Here is a 27,300-nt window from a genome sequence, read left to right as displayed (position 1 = left end):
AATATATTCCTATGAAACCTACCTCTTAAAAAATAGAATGCTTCATAGCCCTTAAAGTCAAAACACACAGGTGTGCCTTTTCAGGGCTTTGGATTGTTAAGTGTTAAATTATCTAATTAAAGTCAACTGAAGAGTGGCGCCTGGGTGGCTCAGTTGGTTAAGCGTCCGACGTCGGCTCAGGTCATGATCTCACGGTCTGTGAGTTCGAGTCCCACATCAGGCTCTGTGCTGAGAGCTCAGAGACTGGAGCCTGCTTCGGATTCTATGTCTCCCTCTCTCTCTCTGCCTCTCCCCCATTTGTGCTCTGTCTCTGTCTCTCTCAAAAATAAATAAAATGTAAAAAAAAAAAAAACTAAAGAGAAGCTGGTTTCCCTGGAGACCTGAGAAATAATTTCAAACATATTTTTATTTTTTATTTATATGTTCAAAGTTTATTTATTTTGAGAGAGAGCCAGGGAAAGGCAGAGAGAGAAAGAGAGAGGGACAGAGAATCCCAAGCAGGCTCCACACTATCAGCGTGGAGCCCAACCTGGGGCTTGAACTCACGAACCTCGAGATCATGACCTGAGCCGCAATCAAGAGTCGGACACCAGGGGTGCCTGGGTGGCTCAGTCGGTTACGCGACCAACTTCGGCTCAGGTCATGATCTCACCGTTCATGAGCTTGAGCCCCACATGGGGCTCTGTGCTGACAGCTCAGAGCCTGGAGCCTGCTTCGGATTCTGTGTCTTTCTTTTTGCCCCTCCCCTGTTGTGCTCTGTCTCTCTTTCAAAAATAAGTAAACATTTTTTTAAAAAGTTAAAAAAACAAAAAAAGAGCTGGACACTCAACCAACTGGGCCGCTCAGGTGCCCCTCAAACATATTTTAAACATAAATCAGAGCTCAGAAGGCTAGAGAAGAATAAGCAGCAATCTCCTTTTGGGTTCACAGAACCATCATCTCCGACAGGACTCAAAGCCTTTTACAAAAAATTAATTACAAAAATTACATCAATGGTCTGAGCCAAACACAACGTGCTCCAAAGAGCTGCGGCTATTCAAGTGGGACCAGGAAGGTTTCGGCACAGATACGTTATACTGACTGCTGCTCACGCACACCCCCTGACCACCTATAACCCAGCCCGGGGGCGGGGGGCTGAGGTGGGAGGGCAGGCCTCTCAGAGCACTGGCACCCCTGTTGTGACCCTCCACAAACAGATGATGCTGGCCTAGCAGACCCTCCCCTCCCCTCCCAGGGATGGGCAGCGGGACCCACCCTGAAATCGCACAATCAGGACCACAGCCCGAAGCTGACGTGACAGGGGAGCACAGAGAGACGTCAGCGGGGAGACGGATGCCGTCTGCCCCCGGCTGAGCGACGTGCAATTTTTTACATTCTCTGAAATTCTGGAAATGGTCTCCGGACCTCAGGCTGTCTGCAGACATCCTGTTGCCCGGTTCGGGTCTGACCGAAGCCCAGCTCTACCCTCGCTCTGACCCGGGGCGTCCCAGACAGCTTCTGCTTACACACCCTCCAAGTACTCTCCGGACCCGTCACGCGGACGGCGCAGCCCGGGCGGTGAGCGGGGCGCCGACGGACGGACCCACCTGTGCAGGAAGTGCAGCTTGTGCATGGCGGCCAGGCCCGCCGCGATCTCGCAGGCCATCCGCTGCAGCAGCATGGTCTGCGAGTCCCCCCTCACGTGCTCTTGCTCGTTGCGCAGGTAAGCTTTTAGGTCACCCTGCAAAAGGCAGCGCAGGTCAGTTTCCAGAGGGGACGAGGCGAACACGCTGGCGACCACACACGTGCCTCTGCCCGTGTCAACTATTATTTATTAGAACTAAGATTTGACCTTAATAAAGAGCAAGTTCCAAGTTACAAACAGTAATTCCACCCAATTGCTTTAAAAGTATAGAAAACACTATCATCTTTTAGGATCGTTCTAACCAAACGTTAGTTTATCTTTAAATAAACTATCAGTTTAGATGAACACACGTAAAACCAAACAGTGAAACTTAGATAATTTCTCAGTGATGCACCATCTAAACCAAGTGCAGAGGTACAGAAATTTCCAGGTAACTGAGATGATACGGAGAGTTGAATAAATGGTGCCGTGTGCACTGCCTGTAAGGATTCTAGGACACACACAGCCAGACATTAGGTCACGAAGGCTACTGCCAGAGCACTCGTGAGCGACGGAGAGGGAGAGAACGAAAGAAGACCGGCCGGGGGAGCGGGGGAAAGCATTCTGAGTGCTGGCCGAGTCTCTGCCAGCTCCCCCAGGGCCCGGTGTGGCCCCAAGACCGCTCGGAGAAAGAACATTCCGGGCCCTCCAGAAAAATGCATAAAGTTACTAAGCCTATTCAGACTCTGGCAGCGCGGACAGGAAAATGAACAAACTCACACCGGACGCCTCCTGAGGCACATCCACCGCAACGCCAGGCCCTCCAGGTATCCCTGCCGGACTGCCCGGTGTTACTCTGCCTCTTTTTCAGGACTTTGTTATTAAAAAAATTTTTTTAGTGTTTATTTTTGAGAGAGACAGACAGAGAGAGACAAGAGTATGACCAAGGGAGGGGCAGAAAGAGAGACGCACAGAGAATCTGAAACAGGCTCCAGGCTCTGAGGTGTCAGCACAGAGCCTGACGTGGGGCTCAAACTCACTAACTGCCAGATCGTGACCTGAGCCAAAGTCAGACACTTAACAGACTGAGCCCCCCAGGCAGGCATCCCTCTTTGAGGACTTAAATTTAGGACTGTATGTTTTGGGGAATACACGTTTAAGGAAATAAAATCTTCCACATTCTCCTTATCACCATGAGTAAATATTTATTGATCGGACTTAATTCCAAACTAAAGCTTTATATAAACAGTTAACAAAATTTAGAAAGCAAGCCAATAGCTTTCGATTGTCATTATACCTGGGTCAAGTGACGACTCCTGAGGAAGGTAACCAACTAAAGAATAGAATGCATTTCTTGCAACTGTCAGGAAAGAGCAAATTTATCCAATTCTACCCAGAATAAAACCTTAGAACACAATATTCCATGACAAACGTTTGCCTACCTTTAACTGCACACTGCAATGTAAATTCTAGGCCCGCTGCAACATCTAAAGGCTTTCATTCCCAGTCTCAGTGGTTTTTATGTGAATGATAATGTTGAAATTAATAATTACTGCCACCGGAACTTCTGAGCAGTGTGCCAAGCACCGTGCGAGGAGTGTCTACACCTGCTGCCTCGAGTAATTCCTGCAATTTGAAGCATTTCCTGGCTGTGGAACTGAGGCTCAAGGAGGTTAAGAAATCTCGACGAGGCCACAGCCAATAAACAGTGGGGCCGTATCTCTACTGTTTAGTTTTACCAACCTGTCAAGAAAATCCACTTAGGGTTGCAGATCAAATCAATTTACTTTATAAGAATGAATGTAAAATAACTTCATGTCAGCCACATGCATTTGTCGGATCCCCCCAAACTTAATGGGACTGCTCTGCCAGGGAAGCAGTTTCGTGCCCTCGGGACCCGTATGTCCTACCTCTTATTTCCTCCCAGACGTGATGCTGGAATCACAAGCCGCTCCAGGAGAGAAAGAGACCCTTCTTGCCTTTGAATAATACATGTCCCAGAGAGCCTGGGAGACTACATCGGTTAAGGATTCGACTTCGGCTGAGATGACGTCATGATCTCGTGACTTGTGGGTTCGAGGCCTGCGTCGGGCTTTGCACTGACAGCATGGAGCCTGCTTCGGATTCTGTCTCCCTCCCTCTCTGTCCCTCCTCCATTTGTGCATGCTCTCTCTCAAAAATAAAAATACATGCCCCTTCCCACCCCCACCCCACCTTCCCCCAGGCTAGGCTCTACCCAGTGTTGGAGTGGGTGGGAATAAAGACGGAGTCTCATGACAAATACATTAATCCAGACTAAGACCAGCAAAAAGCGCCAGGCCTACAGGCTAATGAGATTTTCATAAGGTGGCCCACATGGAAACTAAATATGAAAATGAGCAGCTTTTTATTTACATTACCAGTGAAATGGCAACTTAAATCCATTTGTCCAACCCCTTTCCTGCAATATCCATCTAAGAAAAAAATCACCCTCACACAAAAGTAGCATTATGCTGTGCTGTATCTGGCCGATTCTCAAAACAAACAGAAGCTGCTGGCAAACAGTGAACACTTCGAAAGTGACTTTGGCCATGAAGGGAGAATGGCAGAGTGGGTGGAGTTACTTTTCAAGGTTATCTAAAGTGCAGTTCAGCCCTGAACAATGACGGGGTTGGGGCGCCGACCTCCGAGCGGTGGAAAATCCACACAGAACTTCAGACTCTCCAAAAACTCAACCACTAGCAACCTGTGGTTGACCAGAAGCCTTACTGATAACGAAGAGTTGCTTAACACATATTTTTATGTGGCATATATTATAGACTATATTCTTATAATAAAGTAGGCCAGAAAAAAGAAAGTGTGGAGAAAATGATAAGGAAGAGAAAATATATTTACAGCACTGGCCTGTATTTGTCGGGAAAACTCTACGTGTGGGACCTGCCCGGCTCAAACCCATGTTGTTCAAGCGGCAGCTGGATATTCATCACCATCCACTGTGCTCAAGGTGTCTTCTCTCCACAGTAATTCACTCCCCAAATCTCACCAGAAGATGCATAACAAGCACAAGGGGATTTTGCTTAAGAATGTTACCGCCCCTAATGTTTCCAGCTTGGCCTCTCCCGACCCCAACCCCCAGCGCGGGGGACAAAGTCAGCAGTTAGCAAAACGCTGGCAAACACACCTCTAAGCTGGGTGAGGAGCTGACACCAATGATTACGGAGGAGCCCGGTGGGACTCGTGGTGGTTTGTGCAGGACCCAGGGTTGGTTCTATGTTCTAGAAAGACCGTCGGCTCTCCTGGTGCCACCATTTAGAAGAAAAATCAGCGTAAAATCTTTAATTACAGTAAAAATGTTTCTATTAAATAAATACCAAAACCGGATTCATTCTATCCAAAACAGACAAAACCGTATTGAGACGCCAGGTTTACTTTATTTATGTTTGCGTGGTACTTAGGTGGGCAGACAGGGATTATTACTTTGGTCCCTTATTTAAAGAAAAACCCACCAAGAACAGCAATATATTCTGAATTAAAATCGTTCCCTTTATCCAAGTCTTAAAAATTTCTCAGATCCTCCCCCAAACCCTCCCAGAAAGCCTGGAAAAGAAGGACGTATGACACTAGGTGGCAGCAAAGCGCCGCACTCAGGACTGCGCGGAGCCGGGGCCGGGAAGGACTTCACGCACCACACCGAGCGGCCCGCAGACCTTCAGACAGAGGCGCACTAGTGTCCTCTTAAATTCCAGCCCGGGCCACCAGGAGGGCCACGCAGCTTTCTCCGGGGCACCGCAAACGATGAATTCATTTCATCACAATGCGAAAACGCAACCAGAGAGGAGTTCTAGGAGTGCAAAATTACAGTCTCTTATACTTTTAACAGGAGGACTTTGGGGGAGAATTTATGATTTTTAAACGAAACTGGAATGAACGGGCGCAAGACCGGCATAAACAGCCACATACTCGGCCCCCGCTGACGGAAAGAAATGTCCACACGAAGCCAACGCCCCAGTACCTGTCTGGCCGTGTCCCCGCCCGCTGGAGGCTGCTTCCTCGGCCCCCCGAGCCCTCACCTGCCAGCGTCCATCCCCTGACGCACCAAGCGCCGTTGTTACGGCTTACTCACCCCTGTGCTCACGCGCTCAGACACCCCTCAGGTCAGTCCAACCAGGAACCAAACAAGCCTCCCTCTGCCTCCACACTCCTCCTGCCCCGGCCGTCCCATTCCCCCTTCTCCCCTTCCCCCTTCGCACATGCACTCTGAAGCCTGGTCTGCACTGGCTGGCCCACCTCCCGGGATCCCACTCCCTCATGACCCTGTCCCCACGCCTCCCCCACGCTCCGCCGCTGCTGGCCCCCCCCCCCACCAGCACTGCCAGGGTAGAGTCATCCCTCCCCCCTCCCCCCGCCTCCCGGTCTCCTCCTAGGTCACTGGCATGCCTTTTCCAGGCCCCTGTGCTGGCCCCTCCCCCTCTCGCTCATCAGCAAGTGTTGGCACCGCCCAGGGCTCCATCCATCCTGCCACTGCAGACACTCATTCTCGGGTGACTCTACCCACCCCAAGGCTTTAAAAATCATCTCTAATGCACTTCTCAGGCTCAAAGCCCTCCTGAGGCTTTCCTCCCGAGCCCCAGACTCATCTTCCCAACTGCTGACTTGACACCCTCTCCTGGATGCCTTCCGTCGAGCTGGTCTGATGCAGACCTCGGACAACCTGCTCCGTCTCGGGAAATGGCATCACCATCCTCCCGGGGGGTGAGACCAAAACCAAAGACCTCGTCCTCAAGTCCGCTCTGTCTCTAGACGTCCAACCCATCGCCAAGTCCCGGGCAAGGCCTACTTTCACCAAAGCCCAGGGCGGCAGCCAGGCGTGAGGAAGGGAGAGGCCACCAGCAGGGCCCAGGGACACCCTCACTGTCAAGCCTGATCATGCTGCATCGTCGTGCTCTCTGCTGCCTCTGGCCAGGGACCCTGTCACACGCGCCTCTGTTCCACTGTTACCCCACGCCCTCTCTTCTTCGTGAGCTCTGTGGGGGCAGGGACATGCCATTCATCTTTGCCCAGAACCTAGAAGGCTCCCCGTGCATGGGCTTACTTGATGAACACATTTGTAACTAAGACATGCCCATTAACTAGGCATCTTCTGTACGAAAGGACAGTTCTAAAGTGCAGGTTTCCCTCTGGTGGAAAAAACATGTACAACCGTTAAACCACGTGGTATAGAAACACACAGAATAACGTTAAGCCATAAATTAAAATCCCTACTTTGCCACTGGTGATCATGTGACCTGAGGCAAGCCAATTAACCAGACAAATAAAGAAGAACAGAAAGTCTGGTGCTGAAGCCTGGGTTTGGCGCTTCAATGAGCACCTTCATCTCCCTCAGCCTCAGTTTCCCTATCTGTAAAATGGAGCTCCTGCCACCCCACCTCACAAGGGCTCTCAACACCCACGAAGTGAGTAACGGATACCCCGTGCCCAGCACAAGGTCCGTCACAGACCGGCTAGAGCTATCCCTTCCTTAGGCCTCCTGGTGGGCATGGCCAAGGTTCCTCCGGCTCTAAGAGCCCATGATTCTAAGCGGCCCTGACTCCTGACAAGAGGCGGACTAAAGCAAGCCCCACAGAGGAACATGCAGCACATCGAGAACCCCAAACGGACTTCTTTCCCATTCTCGTGTGGCTACTGCTAATTCCTTTCAGAAACTCGTCCTCTGCTTTATCGGCAATCAGAAAGCCAAAAAGAACGCTCCCTCGCAAAGAAAATACCGTCTCTTGCTTCGGAGTCAGGTGACGAGAGTCAACGAAACGGATGAATCTTCAGAAAGATTAAGACAGAGCAATGTGTAACCTGCACTCCTCTCTCTGCCACCTCGGCCCTCGGTCTGGGCTCCAGAGTGGCCTGTCTCTGCTTTTCACCCTTTCAGCTCATCTTTTCCAGCAGACGTCAGCCTGCCTCTCTCACCAGGACGTACATTCCCGCCCCCCCGCACCCCCCCCCCCGGCTCCCCAGGGGGGACACTGGCTGAGGGGCTGTTCCCCCTAGGAGGTCTATCCAACTGCTCTTGTGTGCTGAGCAAACTCCTTCTCCAAAGTTAGCCTTCTCCAATGATCCCAGTTAGAACTGCTATACTTCTCCCCTTTTTTTTTTTTTTTTTTTTTTTTTTTTTTTGTAAAAGTAATCTCTACACCCGATGTGGGGTTTGAACTCATGGCCCTGAGATCAGGAGTTGCATGCTCTCCCGACTGAGCCAGCCAGGTGCCCAGAACTGCCATACTTCAATACACACTACTCAGACCTTTACTCAATCACTAACTGCGACCAATTTAAGTAACTAAATATGAATAGAAATAGCTCCTATGTCTTGAGTACTTACCATGTGCTCCAAAACTTACTTTACCAGCTTATTAATGGTCAGGGTAGTCTACAGGGTAGGTGGCATTATCCCCATTTTACAGAGGCCTAAACTGGGACTTAAAGAGGTCAGGTAACTTTCCAGAGTGACACACGAGTGGCAGGATGAGCATCTGAAGGCGGGCCAGCCTGGCTCTCCAGGTAGGAGACACAGGGACCCGGGTGACCCGCCTGTGTTCCCCAGGGCGCCGGGCACAGCTCCTCGTACCCAGCTGGTGCCTGGTACGCTTCTGCTGAATGAGTGGTCCCTACCCAAAAGCAATCTCCTTGCCTGGACACTCACGAGCGAGCGGTGTGCACCTTCCGTGGCAGAAAGCCGGAGGCAGCACCCCGCAATCATCGCTCCTTCCCTGAGCACGGCGCTGTGAGCGTTCCAAACTGGTGGCTACAGTCCAGCTACCAGACTCGCTCTCTCTTCGTTTTCTTTCATAAAAAGCCTAAGATAAAGTGCTTTTTCAACAACAGACCGGTAATTCCACATCACCAGAATGACTTAGGTGCAAAAATAGTCTCTCCTTTCTATTTAAAAGACGTTATCGTTGCGTATGATCACCGCCCGATGACGACTGAAAGGCCAATGTTCATTCAATAGCTCTTGACCTACTAAGAACATGTGAAGATAGTGGCTCCTTTCACTGTGGCCGCAGCTGTTTATGACCAAGCCCAAGCTATTACCCTGTGTCCTCTGGATCCTTGCCAGTGGGCGGTTTTGCTTCAGGTGACGCCCCTCTGCTCTGGATGGCCTATTTCTGGGAGGGCTGTGGGGCATCCAGGCCGGGAGCAGGACTCGGTACTGAAGCGAGGCTTTGGTGTGTCGGGGGGACATCCCCGCAGGTGGGTGCCCTCTCTGGTTCACCGGGATGATGCTACCTGACCATTCCGGCCACGGAGCCACTGCACACACCGAGCCTGGGCAAGCGGACTTCAGAGCTGGTGACCCCGCTCCCTCTGAAGCTTAGCAGGGCCCAGAGGTGATGAGCCCGAAACTGTCCAATGACACAAACGTGACCCTCGCTGCTAGGCAAGGTGGAGGGTTCCCTGGGTCAACAGCCTCTACCTGGACAGGAGACTGGGCACTCGGAGCACTTCCTGGCATCCTGCTAGCACAGGGACCAGCTGGGATGGCACCTTAAATAACAGTAAGTAATCATCGATTTGCACGTGTGTGGTAAAAACCGGTAACGTAACACTGCCATCTTAACCACTGGTAAGTGCACAGTTCAGGGGCATTAAGAGCATTCACGCTGCGGTGTCACCGTCACCACCGTCCTTCTCCACAACTCTTCATCTTCCCAAACTGAGACCGTGTCCCCATTAGGCACACTCCCCATCTCTCCCAACTCGGTCCCCGGCAACCACCATCCCGCTCTCGGTCCCTGTGAGTCTGACTGCTGTAGACGCTTCATAGGTGGAGCCACGCAGGATCCTCTTCCAGCGGTTTGGCTTGTCTCACTGATCATGCCCTCAAGGTTCATCCACTTTGGAGGTGTTAGCATTTCCTTCCTTTTTAAGACTCAGTAATACTCCACGGTATAGACTCGATTTTGTTTACTTATTCATCCACCAATGGACTCTTGAACTGTTTCTTCCTTTTGGCTACTGCGAATCATGCCACTATAAACAGGGGCGTGTGAACATCTCTTTGAGATGCTGCTTTCCATGATTTTGGATATATGTCCCTACAAGTGAAATTACTGGGTCGTATGGTAACTCTTGTAATTTTTTGAGAAACAATGATTGCTTTTAAGGTTTTGTTGTTGATCAATGTACCGCTGGGCAGTGCACTTAAATTAAAAATAGCTATTAGCTCTGCACCGCCAATGAAAGCTGTTGGTGGGGGTGAGGAGCTCTTTCCAAACTTCTAGCTACAGGAGTGAACGTTCTCCCATGACGACTTAGGAGGTTCACATAAAATGTTTCAAGGAGTCGTATTTGTTGAATGGGTGTACAAAATTAAAAAAAAAAAAGTTTTATTTGTTAATTCTGGAGGGCTATATGCATAATCCTCACCCCAAAATACGGAAACCAGTACAACTTTGGGTAAGTTAATATTCTCCGCATATTCAGTCTAATAAGTACTTGGAGAATATGCATTTAAATGTGAGACATAAATGTCCTGGGTAAAAACCATATAAAAAGAATGTTAACAAAAAGCATGTATTTATTATATTTACATAAGGGGCACCTGGGTGGCTCAGTCGATTAAGCGTCCGACTTTGGCTCAGGCCATGATCTCATAGTTCATGGGTTTGAGCCCCGGGTCAGGCTCTGTGCTGACAGCTTGGAGCCTGGAGCCTGCTTCAGATTCTGTGTCTCCTCTCTCTCTCTTTCCCTCCCCTGCTCATGCTCGCTCGCGCTCTCTCTCTCTCAAAAATAAACATTTTAAAAAATGTATAATGACAAAGATACAAAGAATACTCTTGAATCTTGTCAATTCTGACTTTTTTATAGTAATTGTAAAGGAGCTGTTTGTGTGCTTTGTAATGTTTCAGTTTCTTTATAAAGTAGGTTAAACTACTACTCCCAAAAAGAACAAGCAGCTTTGTGAAAAAATGAATTAGAATAGCACTAAAACTAAACCCATCGCCTGAACCATTTAGAAGACAACATAAGGTGATGAGCATCCAGAAGCTTTTACCATTCCAGGAAAAACAATAATGTCTAATAAAACTTCCAGGAATAGACGGGGCAGAGAGGGAGAGAGAGAAAACCCCAAGCAGGCTCCACACTGTCAGCACAGAGCCTGACGGGGGGCTCGAACCCACAATCCGCGAGATCATGACCTGAGCCAAAAACCAAGGGACAGATGCTTAATCGACTGAGCCACCCAGGTGCCCTGAGATAGTTTTGTAACTACGAGAATTGTGGTATTTCAATAGATATGCTCCCTGCCACATTTTTGTTGTGTTTGATCAGGAAGAGTGTTTTGATTGTTATTCAGAAAAAATATCAAGAGCTTAGGGACCCAAAAGAACCACCATAGAGTGTCTCAGAAAACTACAACTCTGACTGCAGACTTGTCTCCTCACACAGAGACACTAGACCATAGGGCTTCTCAAACGCTGTCCGCACAAGAATCACCCGTCACATCAGTTAGCCTGAGCCAGACTAAAAGGAGCAGTTCTCATATTGTAATAACCGAGGGTCATAAACATTATGACTGATAACATTGAGATAAAACAAAACGTAAATGCAATAAAATAATCAGGAATGTCATCGAGTACGTCGTCTTCTTAGTTCTCATGCCTCCATTCAAAGGTTTAAATAACCATGATCACATGTCTGCTCTCACTACCAAGGAGGCCTAGAGGACAGTGACCGAACTCTCCCTCCGGATCCATGGATCCATGTGGAAATTCGTCTTCCAATAGCAGGTGTTCAACAAAGAAGCACCCTTGATGTTCGGAGAAAATGTGGGCTTGGGACAAAAAAGCAGAGGGAAAGCTCTATGAGGTCCCAGCTTCTTTGGAGGAGGGTTAAAATACTAATTTTAGACTTAGTCAAATTACATACGCATATTGTAACTTCCAGTGTCATCGTACCAAAAACTAAGAACAGTATCTAAAATCCAAACTAGTAGGTGCGAAAAACTGAACCAACCACCACCCCCACCCCCCCAAAAAAACCCCACCAAGAATCCAAAAGAAGGCTAGCAGAAAAGCAAAACAGAAAAATTGAAACAAGTAGGTAGGAAAAATAATACAAAATAGGTACATAAAAATTCCAACTATGTCATAAATGCAATAAACATAAACGGACCACACGTTCCATGGTAAGTGATCAAGACTGACAGATTAACGGGGCGCCTGGGTGGCGCAGTCAGTTAAGCGTCCAACTTCAGCCAGGTCACGATCTCGCGGTCCGTGAGTTCGAGCCCCGCGTCAGGCTCTGGGCTGATGGCTCGGAGCCTGGAGCCTGTTTCCGATTCTGTGTCTCCCTCTCTCTCTGCCCTTCCCCCGTTCATGCTCTGTCTCTCTCTGTCCCAAAAATAAATACAAAAACGTTGAAAAAAAAATTAAAAAAAAAAAAAAAAAAAAGACTGACAGATTAACAAAATTTTAACGATAAGCTATTTTCAGGTGATGTAAACCAAAGGACTTAGACACACCAGGCAAATTCTAACCAAAAAAGGCTGGGATAACTATATTAATATCAGTAAAGCACAGACTTAATCCTCAGTAATGCTTTTAATCTTATGAAGAGTCCCTTCATAATAATGAAAGCTTAAAATTACAAGACATTGCATCAATTCTAAATTTGTATCCTTGACACAACATTCAAAGCAAATACAACCAGAATTATAAGGAAAATCTGTAATCAGAGCAGATTCTACTGTGCCTCTTAATAACTGATAGAAAACAGACTCAGACTCCTCTATCAACGCCCTCCCAAATCAGAAGGATGCAGGAGATTTGAACCACCTCATATGCTTGACCCAGAAGACCTATACAGATACACTTGCACAGAATGTACCAGAATATACATCCTCCCCCTCCCAGCACCTACAGAGAATATAAAATACACTGATCCTAGAGTGAAGCTGAACACAGCCTGGAACAGACCTGACGTACAAGATCAGTGAGAACCACTCTGCTCTCAGCAGTCGCTGAGACTGGGGGCTACTCTGATATAATCCAATGAAAGCTAATATATCAAGTTTATTAATTTTTCTTTGTAATTAACTACCACTGCCAACAAGAGGAATATTCAAATCACACTTTGGAATTAGAACAAAAATCCACAATGGTTACTGCCCGTTTTGATTTTGCCGGCTGAAAATACTGTCTGAACGAACTGGGGGTTTATCTCGATGTACTCCCACCTTTCCGTGCACGATCTTAATGTTTTCATGTTCTGAAAACGGAGACGATGTGAAGAAATCAATCAAAACCCAGTTTTTTAAAAAAACATGTTTACAGGAACTTTTCACATAAAAATTAGTATTCATAAAATCCGTGTTTGTGCAGCTTTTATGCAGAAACTGCACAAATACAGTTTTTCCAACTTATAAATCTCAGTGATCCTGTCATGCGAAGAAGTGAGGCTATTAATTTTGGGTTAAAAAAAATCATCTAATTATTTAAAAATCTAAACGGCACGTACATTCACTATTTTAAAAGTCTGACAGGTCACGGGTACTCTACAGGTACGATGATTACCTCATTGGGGAAAAGTGTTTCAAACTGCCTAGCTGAGGTCAAGACCTCGAGCTCTAGGGAAGGGGATGCTGGAGATCCAAACTCTGGCTCTGGCATATCCTTGATGAATAACATTTTCTCAATCTCCGTGAGCCTTACTTTAATCATATAGAAAGTGTGGACAAATATGATTAGATGAAATGCACGTGAACAGCTCAGCATAGGGATGGAGTGTAAAAACAACACTGACGTAAGTGTCCGTCAGGACTGTTTTCAAAAGGTAATGACTTAGCACATTGTAAAGTTTTTAAAACGGGGGACAGAAGTGAAAGCAGTCCCTCATCCGGCATTTCTATCTGTCAAAAACACTTGGGTGTCACATTTTGAACGCCTGACCTTGAATTTCCACGAAAAACTTACCAGGTCACAGAACTCAAACACCAGGAGATAGGGAATTGCTTCTACACATTGTCCAACACACTGAAGAATATTTGGATGCTGAAGAACACTGGGGAAAAGAAAAGTCACGTGTCATTCATCAGGGAGCACACGAGTACACCTGTTCAGACAGTAATCTAAATTAAAAAAATTTTTTTTTTCAACGTTTTTTATTTATTTTTGGGACAGAGAGAGACAGAGCATGAACGGGGGAGGGGCAGAGAGAGGGGGAGACACAGAATCGGAAACAGGCTCCAGGCTCCGAGCCATCAGCCCAGAGCCTGACGCGGGGCTCGAACTCACGGACCGCGAGATCGTGACCTGGCTGAAGTCGGACGCTTAACCGACTGCGCCACCCAGGCGCCCCAACAGTAATCTAAATTTTAACATTCATCACAATTTAAATACGATACATTGCAAAGTCATTTTAAACACCTGGTCCTCAACAGACCCCGGGCTATGTTTACAAAACACATCTTAAGGTACTTACTAGTAAGGTTCGCCATTTTTCAAAAAAGTATCTTGTTCCTTTGGGCTCGCGCTCGCTTTTAACTCCTTCACTATTACTCTCGCTACACTAGTGCCTGTGTAAATCTCTCCAAGGAGGACCTAAAACAAAGAACAGGTTTTCATCTCACTTCCATCGAAATGGTAAAGAAGCAAGTCTCACTCATCAGGAAATGGAATCCAGGAAAATAAATGAAGGAACAATCAGAAGGTCCTCTATTATGAAAATACTCCCTCAGAAAAAGCTTGTGAAATGAAAATGTTTTCCTTGTTTTAAACTGTTTACTGGATATGGACAGCATTCATCTATGTATCCGTGTTTCTTTTCTATTTATTTTAAAAATGTACTATACTTTCACAAACATTACCGGTGACATCACAGAAGAGTTATTTACAAGTTCAGTTCAAACAGAACTCAAATGTTTCTCAAAACACTTCAGCTGGGTTTTGTTATTTTGTCTCCTTCACGTAAGAGAAAGTGAAGGGACAAACAGTAGCGTACAAACATATTATCACAGCATTGTGACTTTAAAAATCTATGGCATCGCAATTATTCCAGACCTTTATCTTATACCGAAACCTCAGTTAAAACACAAGGAAAAAACATGCCACCGAAATCAACAGAATACAAAATGAATGAAAACGAGCAAACGAGCACACGACGAGCAAAATACCAAATACAACATTGGGCAATACAGAGGTGTTCCAAAAATACAATATTTAAGATGAAAATGACGATGAAGTGAAAGTTTTCATTTAATTCAAGAATGGCCAAAACTAAAAGCCTTCTTTTTGAAATAGTTTTCAATATTTTATCGAGTAGATTAACTTTAATGCCCTGGAAATTGAGAATAAGACCGTGAACAGCATGTATTGTGTTTATTCAAGAATGTAAGGGCAGAAAAAGAAACAGACAAGAAATTCTGATAACCTTGTCATATTCCTGGTTTCAAATAACTAGCCTGTACCTCTACCATAAGCCTAACACTGATCAGGTATCAATTCCAGAAAAGATCAGGATAATCTCACTCTCTCTACCACCGCTGCCATCAGCCTTGGTCTTCAATGTCAGCAGGGACAATTCAGTCAACATCTTGACCTCTTAGGTTTTCTACCTCACTTCCAATACTCTTTTCTGTGACCCAATCTTGGCAAAAAACTCCCACAGGTCTAGACCTAGCGAATAATTATTGGATCATGTCCCAAACCCTGAATTTTAAATGTTTTTATTTTTGAGAGAGAAAGAGACAGAGAAAGAGAAAGAGAGAGGGACAGCGAGAGAATGAACACAAGTGGGGGAGGGGCAGAGAGGGAGAGGGACACAGGATCCAAAGCAGGCTCCATGCTGTAAGCACAGAGCCCAACACGGGGCTTGAACTCATGACCCGTGAGATCATGACCCGAGCTGAAGGCAGACACAATTGACTAAGCCACCCAGATGCCTCCCTAACCTTGAGTTTTAACTTCTCCTTCTCTACCAGTCCTCTGATTTCCAGCTCACTTCAACCGTCTAACCCAAGAAGGGCACAACTTGGCCTCCAGATCCATTCACGATAGCAGCCCTCTACCACTGCCCTACCACAGGGCCCCCTCCCCTCCCTGGCAGCTTAGGGCCCACGATCCTCCACTACCGCCCCCCCCTTCACCACTCTTGCTGAGGCCTGGGAGCTCAGCCAAACCCCAGTGCTGCTAACACTCAACTACCTGCCTACAGTAACACCGAATGTAGACAAAACACACGCTCACGACCACGGCGACTGGCCTCATTTCCAATCTGGGAGGGTCCTCAGCATTCCCATCCTCCCGCTGCGTTCCCTACCGGATGGATTTCCCGGGAGGACTCTTTCACACCTTCTCCTCCTGTTCAAACCCCCAACGTGTCTTTTGACTCCTCCCTTTCAAACTGGCCTCTGTTCATTGAATAAAGTAACCAGAAGTGGACTTCCCCATTTTATGCCAGCATCTGTACCCACACGCTGCTTTTATTCCCGTTTCAAGAGAACTCTGACAGCATCCCCCCTTGCTGTCTCCTGCATTATCACTTCCTCCCCTACTGCATAAAGTGCCTAAAATAGCTACACAGCCTATAAAAAGTAAAGCAAACCAAAACAACCTTCCCTTGGCCCTGGGACGGCCCCAAACGGCTGGTACTCCACGTCTCTGCTCCCTTTACGGTAAAACTCCTCAACGGGGTCGTCTACATGAGCCGTCTCCACCTTCTCCCTTGCGCCTACATGTGAGGACGTGACCCCCGAACAGCCTCTTTTGACAATACCACGGACCTCACGTGGCCGAGTCCCACTTTTCCCAGTCTTCTCTTAGTCTGCCAGCAGCAGTCACTACCATTTATCTTCTTGGGTCTCCTTCTTCGCCGACCCTTAGAACACCCCGCTATCCTGCACCCCCTCCTTCTCAGTGGCCAATTACCTCAGTCTCCGTCACCAGCTCTCCCTGACTGCGCTGACCCCTCCCAACCAGACCCTCGGGGCTCAGTCCCCCTACCTCCCTTTCCCCTCCACGTTCAGGGCCTCGGTGATTCCATCTGGCCTCTCACCTTTGAATTCCAGCTATACACTGAGTTCTCCCAAATGTCTATCTTTGGCCTGGACCCTCGCCCTTGAACTCTAGGTGTGTATTTCCAACTGCCTACTCCTCTCTCCATCTGGATGCCCACGAGCCATCGCACACCTAACCTACCCAAAAGCGAACTCCCGACCTCCTCCTCCTCCTCCACACCTGCTTCTCCTTAATCTTTCCGTTTCGCTTGACAGCAATTCTCTGCTTCCCACCAACCGGGCCACAGCAGCCATCCTTGACCCCCCTCTTCCGGACTCCACATCTGATCCGTCCCCAGTCCCGCACACTCTTATCGCAAACGCCATCTCGACTCGCACCACTTGTCACCACTCCGTGCTATCATCCAAGCCTGCCTGCACCTCGCCCGTATGACTGCAGTAGCCTTCTAAGCAATCTCCCCGCTTTCCCCTTGGCCTTCCACAACATAACTGCCCGCCTGGTCCTTGTGAAGGGAAGCCAGACTGCATCCCTCGGGTCTCAGACGCCCGAGTCCTCTCCCACCTCACTCTGACTAAAAGTCTCTGGATGCGTATGCTGTCTCCCGTCACCTGGCTCCCCCACACCCCTCTGGGCCCGTCTCCTCCTCCTGAATGTTTACTGTCTGATCTTCCCACACATACACTCTCTCCGCAGCTAGAGATTTAGCCTTTGTCGGGGCAGGGTTCTCTCGTTTGCTGCTACATTCATAGACTCCACGCAGGTCAGGACTTCACCCATCGTTCCCCACGCTGTACCCTCCACATTGAGAACAATGTGATAGGTAATAGGTTTTGCTATATGGCTTAGAAGATTCAGTGACTAATAAAGGCTGCATGACATCAGAGATACAGGGCTGACAAACAACTCTGAATGGAAAGCAAGGTGCATAACACGGCTGACCACTGAGCACATACATCTTGTCTTGACCACCCTGCTTACGATGTAATCGCTGCTCAGTTAGGAACCTTTTACCCAGAATGACTGCTAGCTACATCACGGAACTAGCTGTTGTAATAAAATTATTCCTTCTGAATACCCCGTGGTAAAAGAATCAACAAAGCACTGTTACCATTCGTCCCTTGACAGGCCAGGAGAAAGAGAGAACAGTTCTTTGTCGTGGTTTTCATTACAATACTACGATGCATCAAGAATTCTAAAGTGGTTTCAGTATCACAAGGGAGGGAGGGAGGAAGAAGGGGAGAAGAATGAAAAAAATAATAAAAATATAAAAATAAATAATAAATAAATAAAATAATAATTTAACTTGAGGAGGATAAAAAGCTTCCAAAATTCCAGTCTCTTTTCCCTGTTTACTGTTCTTGCACCAACAATGAGAAAAGCATCTGCTATATAAATAAAAGGCCTTCTTGGAAAAACGTATCCACCTGGAAACGCCGAAACCCCTCTTTCTGAGGCGGGGGGGGGGGGGGGGGCTCAGGCATAATGAGGAGAATCAATCCGTACCACAGCATCCAAAGAGAATGTGGAATGTCACACAGAACAATTCTTAATTAGCTTCAAATTCTAAACACTAGCACTAGGAAGGAAAAAAAGTAAATGTGAACATCTTACCTTTCCAAACCAGCCATTTCCAATTTCCTGTATATAGTTCAGACTGTGGCGGGCAACTTGGGACTTCAAACCTTCTGTAGGAAAAAGAACATAAAAACTAAATAGGGACATTTAACTGACATACAATAAATATTAAATACAAAATCTAAAGTATAAACATGAACATAAAGTTACAGCTTGTCAGCACAAAGGTAGAAAATAAAGGTAGATATAAATTCATACATACATATATACATATACATGTACATATACATATATATACATATATATATATATATATATATATATATATAATCACTTTCAAACCAATACTGCCAAAATGGTTTCAAGTTTTAAGACTGACAATATTTTTTTTTTTTTGACAATATTTTTTTGAATGAGTTTCCTACTGATTCTTAAATGCTTTGCACTGTTTTTTTGTTTGTTTGAAGGAAAGAGAGAGAGAGAACATCCACGTGAGCAGAGGAGGGGCAGAGAGAGGGAGAATCCCAAGCAGGCTCCACACTGTCAGTGCAGAGCCCAACGTGGGGCTTGAACTCACGAACCACAAGATCATGACCTCAGCTGAAATCAAGAGTGGATGCTTAACCGACGGAGCCACCCACACACCCAGACACTGTGTTTTCTGATCTAACCTACTCTCCTCTAACTACTGATCACCATTCCACTGGCTTTTACTTAGTCCTTAGTTCCAGGGTAGAAGTGAGTATCTTGTCAAAAACCGTCAGTGTCCGTGCATGGAACTGGAGGGTATTATGCTAAGTGAAATCAGTCAGAGAAAGACAAAAATCACATGACTTCACTCATATGAGGACTTTAAGAGACAAAACGGATGAACATAAGGGAAGGGAAACAAAAATAATATAAAAACAGGGAGGGGGACAAAACAGAAGAGACTCATAAATATGGAGAATAAACTGAGAGTTACTGGAGGGGTTGCGGGAGGAGGGATGGGCTAAATGGGTAAGGGGCACTAAGGAATCTACTCCTGAAATCACTGTTGCACTATATGCTAACTAACTTGGATGTAAATTAAAAAATTAAATAGAAGAAAAAAAAACATAAATGTCAACTTTATCAGAATTCTGGAAGACAAAGATTTATAGCAGCCAAATCAAACCAGGAGAAAGGCCACTGAAACAGGGTAGAATTTCTTTGTGTCTTTTTTTTTTTTTTTAAGATTTTTTTTTTTAATTTTTTTTAACGTTTATTTATTTTTGAGACAGAGAGAGACAGAGCATGAACGGGGGAGGCTCAGAGAGAGGGAGACACAGAATCTGAAACAGGCTCCAGGCTCTGAGCTGTCAGCACAGAGCCCGACGTGGGGCTTGAACTCACGGACCGCAAGATCATGACCTGAGCCGAAGTCGGACGCTTAACCGACTGAGCCACCCAGGTGCCCCTCTTTGTGTCTTTTAATTTATCAGAACCCCACCCAACAGCGGTCTTAATGACAACACATGTTCCAGTGAGAGCACAGTGGACCTTATCATTCCCCAGGCACTGTGTTTCTTTTCACCAGAGGTTTCCCTCAAGGACTGCCTCAAGCGGCTTCCCTTGGTTTCACAAACTCAGAACTCTATCAGGATGGAGAGTTCCTCAAAAACAGTGAAAGCCAAATGGACAAGACACTTCCACCTGGGGCAAAAAATAAATAAATAAATAAATAAATAAATAAATAAATAAATAAATAAATAACAACTGAGGCAAACAACAGACACACTGAAAGCTTTAGCAGAAAAGCTGGGGAGTGAGATTTGCGGGGGGTGAGAGGCGGAGGTCTTTGAAAAGCTATTGCAACATATGAAGAAAGCTTGAGAGCCACCTTCACGTTCAGGGAAGGGCACGCCCACAAAAGACTGGACAATAACTGAAACAAAAAAATTCACTAGAGGGGTTCCACGACAGATGTTAGCAGACAGAAGAATCAGTGAACTTAGAGAGAGTTCAAATAAAACCATCCAGGCTGAGAGGTGGAAAGAAAAAAGAATGAAAAAAAATATCGATGAACAAAGGCTAAGGGACTTATGCGACACCACCAAGTGGACCAATCCACACACATAACGAGAGTCCCAGGAAAAGAGGGGAAAGGGGTCAGAAAGGATATTTGAAGATGCAGTGGTTAAAAATGTCCCAATCTGATAAAAAGGCATGAATCTACACATCCAACAAGTTCAACAAAGTCCAACTAAGACAAACTCAAGGAAACCCACACTGAGATGCATCATAATCAAACTGTGAAATGCAAAGATGGAGAACCTTGAAAGCAGCAAAAGGGACCAACTCATCACATACAAATGATCTTCAATAAGATGAACGACTGATTTCTCATCAGAAACCATGGAGGCCAGAAGGCAGCGGGATGACGCATATAAAGAGCCAAAGGAGAAAAACCATTAACCAAGAGTTCTACACCTGGAAAAGTGGTCTTTCAAAATGAAGGAGAAATTGAGACATCTCCAGATAAACACAAGTTTAGGGAGACTGCTGCCACTATACCTAACAAGAAGGTTAAAGGGAGTCCTTCAGGCGAAAACAGAAAGACGCTAAAGTGTAACTGGAAGACATAAGAACAAATAAACATCACTGGTAAATATAAAAGCCAGCATTGTTGTATTTTTCGTGTATATAGCCTCTTTGTATTTCCTACATGATTTAAAAGATGAACACATAAAAAATTATAAATCTATGTTAGCGGACACACAATGTATGCAGATGTAATTTGTGATAACATAAAATGACGGGACTGCGTTGCAGAGTTTTTAAATGGTATCAAAGTTAAGTTGGTATCAGATGAAATACAATTATTATACATTTAAGATAACTGTAATCCCCAATATCTACAAAATATAAACAAAAGGGAATGAGAAGGGAATCGAAATGGTACGCACATGCACATACAAATCCCAATGGTCTGTTTTGCAGAAATGGAAAAACTGATCCTAAAATTCATATGGAATTGCAAGGGACTCTGAATAGCCAAAACAATCCCGAAAAACAAAAATAAAGTTGGAAGACTCACAAACTTCTCAATTCCAAAACTTACCGCAAAGCTACAATAATCAAAACAGTGTGGTACCGGCATAAGGCTAGACTAGACCACAGACCGATGGGATTAATCAAGAGTCCCCAGATAAACCCACACAAATGTGATAAGCTGACTTTCAACAAGGTCCCAAGACAATTCGATGGGGGAAGAAAAGTCTCTTCCAAACTTACTGCTGGGGCAACTAGGTGTCCGCCTGCAAAAGAATGAACCTGGACCCTCACTCACCTCACACCATATGCAAATATTAATGCAAATTTCAAAGCTAAAACTATAGAAGTCATAGACGATAACACTGGTGTAAATCTTCATGATCGTGAGTTTGACAAAGATTTCTTAAGGATGACACTAAAAGCACAAGCAACAAAAGAAAAAAAAAGATCAACTGGACTTCATCAAAATTGAAACCTTCTGTCTATCAAAGGACACTACCGAAAGAGTGAAAAACCTACAGGGAGCGAAATGTGCAAATCACATCATTTATTACGAAGCTATTATAATTACAACAGTGTGGTACTAGAACAAGGAGTTGACAGATTAGTGAAATAGAACAGAAAGTCCACAATAGACCCATACACATATGGAACTTAAAAAGCAGGGAGGAACGGGAGAGCCACTCAGTGAATGAAGCTGAGAAAAACACAGTAATCTGTAAAAACAAACAAACAAACAAACAAACCACCTCATGGATTCCCTAACACCATACCCAAAAATCAATTCAGGATGGGCTATGGATTTAAATTAACTGTCAAAGCAAAACCTTAAAACATTGTAGAAAAAAAAGTAGTTAAGTATCGTTTTGACCACAGCATGGAAAAAGATTTCTTAAGACATAAAAAGCTCTAACTCAAAAAAAAAAAAAAAAAAAAATTTAGAAGTTAAAAAAAGAAAGAGACTGCAAAATTTCCAGCTTAAAAGGCTGTTAAATTTGGCTATATTAAAATCAGGAAACATCAAAAAATTCTTTTCTGTGTATATTTAATTTTTGGTATACATTTTGATTTTTTTCATTTTCTGTTTCCATATTTACTAGTGATTTTCTTAGTGGTTACCATGGAGATTACAGTTCTCACCCTAAATTTACAACAATCTAACTTGAACTGATACCACCTGAGCTTCAGCAACAGCATAGACCAAGTGAAACCCACAAGCAGGAACATAAATGAGCACAACTCCTTGTGGAGGGAGAGCTGGCAACAGCCCTCAAAATTACAAACACATGCACTCTTCGGCCACTTTTGAAAATTTATTCTACAAATACACTAGCCCAACATCAGTGTGCAGACCAACATAGGTGAAACCTTTGTTTTTAATGGCATAAGATTAGAAACAACCGAAATATCCATCACTAGGAGACTGGTTAAATAAACTGTGTTTGGTCCATACAATTTCAATAGTACAGACTTTTTTTTAAGTTTATTTATTTTGAGAGACAGAGAACGAGCAGGGGAAGGGCAGAGAGAGAGGAGGAGAGAGAATCCGAAGGGGGCTCTGTGCTGACAGCAAAGAACCTGTTGTGGGGCTCGAACTCACAAACCGTGAGATCAATGACCCGAACTGACTGAAGTCAGGCACTTAACGGACTGAGCCTCCCAGGCACCCCTCAATAGTATAAACCTGTAAGCAGGAATAAATAAGCTCTTTTTATGCAAATGGAAATATCTCTAAGGTTTATCTAAGTGGGAAAAAAAGCAAGAAGCATATTTTATGATGTCACCTATGAGTAAAAAAAAAGTGGGGGGGGGGGAGGGGCAGCAGGTAAATGGGAATATTTACATCAAGAAAGTCCGGAAAGAGGTATAAGAAACCAAGAAGAATGGTTATGTACAGAAGCTGGGGGTAGAAGCTGAGGTCAGGTTCAAAGATTAGAGGCTTTTCACTAATATATACCTTTTTACATTTTGGTTTTCGAACAAAATGTATCACTGTATTATCTATTCAAAAAATAAAGTAAATTTTAAAAGGAAAAAGGGTAGAGTTTCTAATAGACTTGCTTTTGCATATGCGGTGTACTTTTTTCACTTAATGCATCACCAGCACCTTTCATCCTTTTATAGGACTACACAATACTCCATCGTATGGACTTACCATCATTTAATGAGTTCCATACCAACATTTAACGTTTCCACTCTTACACTGCCAAACAATGCTGCGATAAACTCCTCTGCAGATACTTACTTGCCTACTGACCTCAAAAAGCTACTAAGAGCGGAACTGCGGGATCAAGTGTAAACACATTCTACACTTGGATACATACTGTCAGACTACCCTAAGGAAAGAATGTCTCTATCAATTTACAGTACAGCTAACAGTGAGTGTCCAAGTGCCTGGTTCCCACCCATATCCCTCCCCTGTCACCACCCAGTGTCCTTTCTTCTCTTTGTTGAACTGTTATCTTTTTTTTTTTTTAATGTTTATTTATTTGAGAGAGAGAGAGAGAGAGAGAGCGCGAGAGCGAGAACACACGAACAGGAGCAGGGGAGGGGCAGAAAGACAGGGAGACACAGAATCCGGAGCAGGCTCCAGGCTCCAAGCTGTCGGCACAGAGCCTGACGCGGGGCGGGAACCCACGAAATGAGAGATCGTGACCTGAGCCAGAGGTGGACGCTTAACCAACTGAGCCACCGCCACCCAGGCACCCCAATCTGTTATCATCCTACTTTAAGTTTGTATTTCTTTAATTAATAGTAAAGTTCCTTTTTTATTGGCCACTTAAATTTCTTTTCATGAACTTCTTCTTTTACATCCTTGACTTATTTTTGCCTATTGAACTGTTAGTCGTCGTCTTATACATTTGTTTGTAATCTTAATATGTATTAATATATAACAGGGTTTTTTTAGACATTTTTTGTAGCTTACAAATATTCTGGCTACTTTGTCAAATTTGTTTATGGTGTCTTTTACCATACAGAATATTCCATTTTATGAATCAAATTTGTCAATATTTTCCTTTATGGTTTCTGCATTTGGTGCCAAGCTTGGCTAGGCCTCTTATATCCCAAGATCATAAAAATATTCTGTGACTATTCTATGCAGAATAGTCTCTATGCAGAGAAATCAAAAGTAATTTCTTCCTATTAAGAAGGAATTTAGGGGCGCCTGGGCGACTCAGTCAATTAAAACATTCAACTCTTAATTTCAGCTCAGGTCATGATCTCGCGGTTCATGAGTTCGAGCCCCACATCAGGCTCCTGCTGACAGTGTGGAGCCTGCTTGGGATTCTAGGTCTCCGTCTCTCTCTGCCCCTCCCCCGTTTGCACAGTCTCTCTCACTCTCTCAAAATAAATAAACTTAAAAAAAAAAAAAAAGGAATTTAGAATAGAGGGCTTCAGAAACATAGAAAGGTGCATGAACATAATGAGGATAGCTGTACAGGTCACTACCACTTCCGCTGTGTTCACTACAGGGCTCTGGTGCATCCCCACTATGCCTCGGACAGAAGTCGTGAGGCTCTTCTCTGCCGCGCCTTCTTGCCCACAGTGAGGGGTCAACATCATCAGACTCGGGGGAAGCCAACCGGGATGCCTCTCCGGAGCGTTTTCCGAGGAGAGGGAAGCTCCTTTCTTCTGGTAGTAAAGCTACAAGGACACAAACCCGGCAGCGGCAGCAGCCACGCTCCGAGCTGGCGAAAGAAGCCAGTGTGTGGGATCTAAGCCGACACACACAGAGGAGAGAAATGAAAGATGGACGAGAAGCGCGATGGCGTCCGAGTTCCCAGCGCCAGTTGTCTCCACGGTCAGCCTCACCCCTACCCTTCCCCATCGCCTGGTTCCAAGTGTCCGAAGAATTCCCCTTTCTATGTACACTGATCTAAGATTCTATTACTTGAAATCGATTCATGGGTGTTAAGACTCCAGGATGGTAAAGGCCCTAGAGAATTCTCTCAGGGCTTCCCTTACGTGTAAAGGAAAGCCTATTACCGAGTAAGCAAAGATAGGAGAAAATCTTTCCATTTACGGATACGTGCACTTAGGTTACTTAGGTTATCCCCAGGATATCCCAATCCTTTTAAATTTTACTATTTAACTTTTAAATTTCACTATTTTGGTCAAAGCAAGGGTATTATTATTTACAAAAATTAAAGGTAGATACTACGTGTTAGCTTTTCAGCGTTGCAAAAACCACCAATACTAAAATTTACCAACTTTACAAATGTTTCATATGAAATGCACCGGCTGTGTCATGTTTCACCTGACTTTCCCCTTCAGTCACGCATGCCTCCAGCAGCACAATCCACTGCGGGGTGCGCACGGCCCCACGCCCACACCACTGGGCGCAGCACCACGAGGGGCAGGAATGGCCCCTCACAGAGAGAAGAGCCTCTCCCAAGTGGTCTCAGAAATCCCTGACCCTTGAATTGTTAGTATTTCTGTTCTAGAACAAGAAGCCAATCGATCTCTAACCAAACCTCTATCTTAGGATGAAAAATCAATCCAATTAACATATCCAAATAAACCCCTCCTCCCCAAACACAGGACATCCCCGGAAAGACGGCAGCATTCTACTCAGCAAGGCAAGCTGCGTCAAGAACTAGCAGAGAAGCCTCTCTACCCAAGGGAAGGCCAGGAGCTCCGTGTGAGAGTTCCACTTCAATGATCGGAGGCGACCAGTTTATTCTTACACCAGATCTAGGGTCCAAAAGGAAAGGACTCAGCTTGCGCAGGCATGCAGTGGGCCCGACCACTACATACAATTCAGCTTCCCCAGAGAGCAGAAAAAGAAACAAGCAAGCAGACGAGACAGGCGACCCAAGTATTTTGAAAACATGACGCCGGATGCAAGGCCTTACCTACGGAAGGCTGGAGCCGCGACGGAGCTGGTAGTGAGATATTTGGTACTGAAAGTGTGAAAACTTCTGCTGGGGACTGGACAGACGGAGTGTCTTCTGCTGGTGGTGTGAAATCTATCTCATCATCAAAGTTATCTTCAAACTCCTAAAATAAGAGACGATCAATGTTATATCTTATATAAACCAACGTGAGAACAAATATTAAGAATACATACGCTGACATCGGACATGAGAACATTGACTCACTCACTCGTTTGAAACATGCCGCCTTGGGTTTTTTCCCCCAATTTGCACCTACTTGAGTAAAAAGCATATGTAATTGTGCTCTCCAACACCAAACAGCAGAATAAATAAGGTTTAATAAGTTATACATACTTTGTATTAAACTTTTTCAACTGAAAGCTTGAAGTTAAACGCAAAATTGTCTAAAATGACCACGGAACTTCAAGTGGAAACACTCTTCTGGTTTGAAATTTTGCCTTTAAGTTACCAGAGCTTAGGCTATTCTTTTTTCTTTATTATTCATTTTCACAGATCCCTTTGCACATGGAATCAAAACAGATTCATTTTGGGGCGCCTGGGTGGCGCAGTCGGTTAAGCGTCCGACTTCAGCCAGGTCACGATCTCGCGGTCTGTGAGTTCGAGCCCCGCGTCAGGCTCTGGGCTGATGGCTCGGAGCCTGGAGCCTGTTTCCGATTCTGTGTCTCCCTCTCTCTCTGCCCCTCCCCCGTTCATGCTCTGTCTCTCTCTGTCCCAAAAATAAATAAAAAATGTTGAAAAAAAAAATTAAAAAAAAAAAAAAAAAAAAAAAAAAACAGATTCATTTTATTATAAAACTACATGCTCATTTCTAATTGCATTAGAATTGTATTCTGCTATGATTTCAATCAAAATAGGGACAGTTAAAGACCCAAAAACGGGGGGGCGCCTGGGTGGCGCAGTCGGTTAAGCGTCCGACTTCAGCCAGGTCACGATCTCGCGGTCCGTGAGTTCGAGCCCTGCGTCGGGCTCTGGGCCGATGGCTCAGAGCCTGGAGCCTGTTTCCGATTCTGTGTCTCCCTCTCTCTCTGCCCCTCCCCCGTTCATGCTCTGTCTCTCTCTGCCCCAAAAATAAATAAAAAACGTTGGAAAAAAAAAAATTAAAAAAAAAAAAAAAAAAGACCCAAAAACGGTATTTTTGAGGAAGTCCTGTTTCTCTGCAAAGAGTAACGATGGGAAAATTACTAAGCTGTGTAGAAAAACCATCAGGACGTGAACGACG

General features: G+C 45.2%; 1 protein-coding gene across 2 annotated transcripts in view; it reads right to left on the bottom strand.

Annotated features, from left to right (window-relative positions):
- LMTK2 (lemur tyrosine kinase 2) overlaps positions 1-27,300 on the bottom strand; it is an 82,272-nt gene that overhangs the window by 30,415 nt on the left and 24,557 nt on the right. For both annotated transcript variants that reach the window (XM_058711552.1, XM_058711553.1), the window contains exons 3-7: positions 26,040-26,184; positions 18,205-18,278; positions 14,060-14,178; positions 13,552-13,639; positions 1,587-1,720 (exon numbers count right to left, since the gene is read on the bottom strand). In XM_058711552.1, the coding sequence (XP_058567535.1) occupies positions 1,587-1,720; positions 13,552-13,639; positions 14,060-14,178; positions 18,205-18,278; positions 26,040-26,184 (560 nt within the window). The remainder of the gene's footprint in view (positions 1-1,586; positions 1,721-13,551; positions 13,640-14,059; positions 14,179-18,204; positions 18,279-26,039; positions 26,185-27,300) is intronic.

This window comes from Neofelis nebulosa, chromosome 18, assembly GCF_028018385.1.
Source record: "Neofelis nebulosa isolate mNeoNeb1 chromosome 18, mNeoNeb1.pri, whole genome shotgun sequence".
In the NCBI taxonomy this organism is placed as follows: Eukaryota; Metazoa; Chordata; class Mammalia; order Carnivora; family Felidae; genus Neofelis; species Neofelis nebulosa.
The sequence above is the reverse complement of the archived record's forward strand: the minus strand, read 5'-3'. Positions and strand labels throughout refer to the sequence as shown.